General features: G+C 36.2%; 1 protein-coding gene across 2 annotated transcripts; it reads left to right on the top strand.

Annotated features, from left to right (window-relative positions):
- Positions 1 to 766: 766 nt before the first annotated feature.
- LOC114745662 (ADP,ATP carrier protein 1, mitochondrial) lies at positions 767 to 3,975 on the top strand. 2 transcript variants are annotated; one of them, XM_028933825.1, is made up of 4 exons: positions 767 to 875; positions 2,191 to 2,701; positions 2,793 to 3,164; positions 3,369 to 3,975. In XM_028933825.1, exons 2-4 carry the CDS (start codon positions 2,201 to 2,203, stop codon positions 3,663 to 3,665), a joined length of 1,170 nt encoding a protein of 389 aa, XP_028789658.1. In that variant the 5' UTR covers positions 767 to 875; positions 2,191 to 2,200; the 3' UTR covers positions 3,666 to 3,975. The 2 variants fall into 2 exon arrangements, with proteins under 2 accessions (XP_028789658.1, XP_028789657.1); XM_028933824.1 differs by lacking the exon at positions 767 to 875 and adding an exon at positions 954 to 985.
- The last annotated feature ends 1,154 nt before the right edge of the window (positions 3,976 to 5,129 follow it).

Here is a 5,129-nt window from a genome sequence, read left to right as displayed (position 1 = left end):
AATTATCTCAGTTTATAAACTTATATATAATCTAGTGATACCTATAAATACTTTAGAAAAGTCATACTACTTTTAGACTTTAATATAAGAGTTTATTTTACTTTTATTTTGATCCTAAATATAAGACCCTAATTCATTTTGTCTCTCATGTCTATCTATTTTTCTTTAAGATAGTTCTTATAATAATAATAGTTCTAACCGGTATATTGGTTTAGTAGGAATATATTAGGAAAAATAATATATATTTGTTACAAATAACTAACATAAATAATTTCTTTAATCTATTCAAATTAGTCAACTAATTCTTATATTAAGGACCAATATAATATAACATATGCTATATTTAAATAATTTTTTTTAACTTTTTAAAATTAATCAACTAGTTTGTACACGGCAATATCTAATTTCTTAGGAATGAGTTTTAAAAACTTGGAGTCTTTTGTCAAAAAGACTTTTAGATCCAACACTAATAAACTCTAAAAAATTGGACCCAAGGCTTAGACCAGTCAATTAGCCATTTTCTTTTCTTTTCTTTTAATATGCATAACTCTAGAGCTGGTCAATAAAAATCTCAAAGGACGGAACGGACAAATAAAATGAAATAACGGAAAGGGGAACGCACCTCTGAATCCAACGATTGATAGAAAGGTACAGAGCATGGGTGGGCCCCACAGGGGAGTGTGCGGTGAGATGTACGCCGCACGCACCGGCCAGCCCAGCCCGCCCACTCCTTCCTCAATGAGCCAATAAAAACCTACTTTCCTCCTTTCAAAGCTCGCCCCCCTCCTCCATACCTTTCGCCTCCCTCCTTGCCTCTCCAAGGATCTCGCTCATCCTCTAATCTTCTTCGCTTCGTTTCGTGTGCTCTCTCGCAGGTATACATAACTCAATCACTCTCATTTGTCTCCCTTTTTTTCCCCAGATCTGCGATCTAACTCGCACCCTTATTTCAGATCTGTTGTTGTGTAATGGTTCAAGTTTTAAGGTTCAATTTCTGTTCTCGTTCTGGTTTTTTGATGCCATCTGCTGGTTTATCTCGCTTTTTATCTTTTAGATCCCTCATCTCGCCTTCATGTTCTGATTATTTTCTTTTCTTGTTTGAATCCGGGAATTTTGGATCTTTCTTAGTTTCCATTGCCTGTGGTTACTTTGTTTTCTCGCTGTCCGATCTGGATCGGCTTGAGTTTTAAGCTATATCTTGACCGTAGCTCTGGGATAGTGAAAAAGTTTGTTCCTTTTCACTTTTTATTGGACCTTTCAAACGTTTGTTTGATATGAAGTATATCATAAGAAGTTGGATCGCCGATTTTTAAATGAGAATCTGCATGATTTATTAGATATTGGTGGCCTTTAGATATTTGAGCCTTATTTTGCTTTTATCTCCAGTTTGCCTGCTGTTTATGTTTCTAGTTAACTGATTTGTCCCTAATTTGCGGTCTGCCTCCATATGCTTTCATCGCATTGGTTATTTGGTCCTCGTTTTTTCCTGAATAATTTGTTTGCGACCATCATGTTCATGTCTATTATCTAAATAGATAATGGATAATAACGCTTTAAGAAGTTCATGCGTGTTATCTGTCTTAATGATTCTTCTATCTGACCCTGTCGCTGCCTCCCTGTTTTGGGGATAAGTAGATGTGATAGCCTTCATTACAGACTCCTGGTATTGTATTCCAGTTTGAGTTATTGAGTTGTTACCTGACATCTTTATTATCTATGACCTCAATAAGCATCCATGCAGTGTGAGAGTATTTCTATTGTTTATGCTCTTTAATTATATTTGCTAATTGTTTTAAATATCCCCATGCCACATCTTTTTTTCTGATTCCAACATACATTTTGCCCGCTTGGTTGATTGAATCTATGCAGTTTTGTTCCTCATGAGCTCCCATGAACTAACATGGAAGTTGTGACGTTATAATAGTGCAGGTCTATGTTTGTTTTGGGTTTTTTTCCCATCCTTTTACCTCTATCTTTGTGTTAGCGTGTAGAACTCTGACTTTTGGATTTATCAGATTGTTTGTCATTTTTTTAGTTGTTATGAATATTTGAATTGAATGGACTACCATTCAAAGATTTGTTGAGAAGATTATTGGTTGTCTGTATTCTTTAGGGAAGTCTATGCATGTTGATTCTTACAACCAAAGACTATTGTAATAACATTTGATATTGGCTTCTTCTATTCTTCAGGGAAGCCACCATGGTTGAGCAGGTCCAGCACCCAACAGTTGTTGAGAAGGTTGCAAGCCAGCTCCATCTCCGATATGGTCTCTCACCTAATATGCAGAGTTATGATGGCAGTTTCCATGGGCCTGCTGTTTACCAGAGGCGCTCATTCGGAAACTACTCAAATGCTGCATTGCAATATCCCGTGATCCCTGCATGCAGAGCTACTACTGATCTCTCCTCTGTTGCAACAACTGCTTCCCCTATCTTTGTGGCAGCTCCAGCGGAGAAAGGCAACTTTCTTATTGACTTTCTCATGGGTGGTGTTTCAGCAGCTGTATCCAAAACTGCTGCTGCCCCCATTGAGCGTGTTAAGCTTTTGATCCAGAACCAGGATGAGATGATCAAATCTGGTAGGCTTTCTGAGCCCTACAAGGGTATTGGTGACTGCTTTAAGAGAACGATGAAGGATGAAGGTTTGGTTTCCTTATGGAGAGGTAACACTGCCAATGTCATCCGTTATTTCCCCACTCAGGTTAGTCTGCCAGTAGCCCTTGATTGTTTCTCCCAGTTCATTTTGGTTTAATGAGAACGATACTAATGTTGCAACTGAACCAAAATTGCAGGCTTTGAACTTTGCTTTCAAGGACTACTTCAAGAGGCTCTTCAACTTCAAGAAGGACAGGGATGGGTACTGGAAATGGTTTGCTGGAAACTTGGGCTCTGGAGGTGCTGCTGGTGCTTCATCTCTTCTGTTCGTTTACTCCCTTGACTATGCTCGTACCCGTTTGGCTAATGATGCAAAGGCTGCAAAGAAGGGTGGAGAAAGGCAATTCAATGGACTTGTTGATGTCTACAGGAAGACATTGGCATCTGATGGTGTTGCTGGGCTTTACCGTGGTTTCAACATCTCATGTGTTGGAATCATCGTCTACCGTGGTCTCTACTTTGGAATGTATGATTCCCTGAAGCCAGTTCTCCTCACTGGAAAATTGCAGGTTATTTCTGAATCCTTTTTCATCACATTACTTTGCCACACTTCTCAAGTCTCGTACGTTGGGCTCAAGTTTGTCAAAAATCACCTTAATCCTGGCAGTTTGACAAGCTTACATGACTATTCAAAGCGTACCAGATCTTTCTTTTCTGTACTCATAAATACCTAACAAGCTTTGGTCGATTTCCTTCTTTGATGATGATTGCAGGATAGCTTCTTTGCTAGCTTTGCCCTCGGATGGCTCATCACCAATGGTGCAGGTTTGGCATCATACCCAATTGACACAGTTAGAAGAAGAATGATGATGACCTCCGGAGAAGCTGTCAAGTACAAGAGCTCCTTGGATGCATTCTCTCAAATCCTCAAGAACGAGGGTGCCAAATCACTGTTCAAGGGAGCTGGTGCAAACATCCTCCGTGCCGTTGCTGGTGCTGGTGTGCTCGCTGGGTACGACAAGTTGCAGGTGATAGTTTTCGGAAAGAAGTATGGTTCTGGTGGTGCTTAAGTTCCTCAATGCAGTCATGCTTCTTTTAGTTTTAGATGGTGATGAAAATGGTTGAGCTCTCAGAGAATTGTTGACTAATTGCTGCGGCAAATTTTGGTTAATAATTTCATTCAATGGGAGATGAATCCCAGAACATAAGTTACAATTTTGGATCAAAATTTCTGGTCCTATAAACATGATGATTTATTTGGGTGGCAGGAAAGTTAACTGGCACTCGGAGTTTCCCTTTAGATGTTTCTACACACCTTGTTCTAGAAGATTAAATCTCTTATCATTCGTAGAATAAAATGCTGCTGAGCCTTTTGATTTATGTGGTGAAGTTAGTATGGTTTCGTTGCTGATTTAATTTTTGTTCTTTCGTTGAGTTTGTATTCTTTTCATTTATGATGGGAAGATATTTATATTGGGTAAATTTTTATTCATCATGTGATTGAAATAATATTATTTTTCATCGTAGAAAATAATTTTATTTTTAATACATGCATATTTGAAATGATCATTACTCATCTCTTTGAATGAAAGGAAAGCATGAGAGTATTGGGTGTTTTTCTGGGAAGGAGTTTTAGGGGTACTGTTTAAAATGCTGCAAATAACTTCATGAACATACAATAAAAAATTATCGTGAGTAATTGAGATCAAATATGAAGACGCTTCAAGCCTTCACTTCTAAATTTTTGAGGCGGGAGAATCATTCAATTAATTTGTGCATGTTAAGTTCCGATTATAAGATATGTTGTCGTTTTCATGTTTTATATTTAATGAGTAACTAAATATGAGAGAAGACACTTTCCTATTATTTTAAGATTCCAAATCATTTAATAGAACATAGATATTCTAGATACCCATTATGAATCGCCCGCCAAAGTCTTTTTGTTTTTAAATGAGTTACTATATATTTTTATTTTTAAATTTGTTTTTATTCTGGTTTTGGTTTCTTAAATCCTAAATAATATGTTTTGAAATCTTAAGTTTTTTTTAATTTAAAATATTAGTCTCCATAATCTAATAAAAAATTAGATCATTTTATTTTTTGAAGAACCAAAACTTGTGCTTTAAAACTTGAATGATTAAAATCAAAATGAATTGTATTAACCTTTTTAAAATCTGATATTCTAAATCTTACGTTTAAACGACTTCAACAACTACAATGCAAGGGGAAAAAATACATGCTCATCGACTTGATAAGATCATAACTGAAATCTCATATAGGAAAAAAATTCAAAATTTTGTCAATGTGAGAATTTTATTAATGTGTAATTTGAAAATAATTTTATAAATGTTTTTTGAACAGTATATTTGGTGGGGCTTATGCAACTCACTTGAGATTTTTATTTTTAACTTTTTTCCCCTCCTGTTTTCTTTTTTTGGGCTTGAAAATACTAGCTTGTAGGTTGAGTAAATAATAATGGGAGAATTACAATGAGGTCATAAGTAAGAAAAATAATTAAAAAATAAGTCCTAGAA

This window comes from Neltuma alba, unplaced genomic scaffold (assembly GCF_004799145.2).
Source record: "Neltuma alba isolate B1F8T4 unplaced genomic scaffold, ASM479914v2 tig00004747_pilon, whole genome shotgun sequence".
Lineage (NCBI taxonomy): Eukaryota > Viridiplantae > Streptophyta > Magnoliopsida > Fabales > Fabaceae > Neltuma > Neltuma alba.
The sequence above is the reverse complement of the archived record's forward strand: the minus strand, read 5'-3'. Positions and strand labels throughout refer to the sequence as shown.

Coding starts and splice junctions, on each gene's coding strand:
- LOC114745662 (XM_028933824.1), top strand. Junction 2,702..2,792: donor TCCGTTATTTCCCCACTCAG/GTTAGTCTGCCA, acceptor CCAAAATTGCAG/GCTTTGAACTTTGCTTTCAA. Junction 3,165..3,368: donor TCCTCACTGGAAAATTGCAG/GTTATTTCTGAA, acceptor TGATGATTGCAG/GATAGCTTCTTTGCTAGCTT.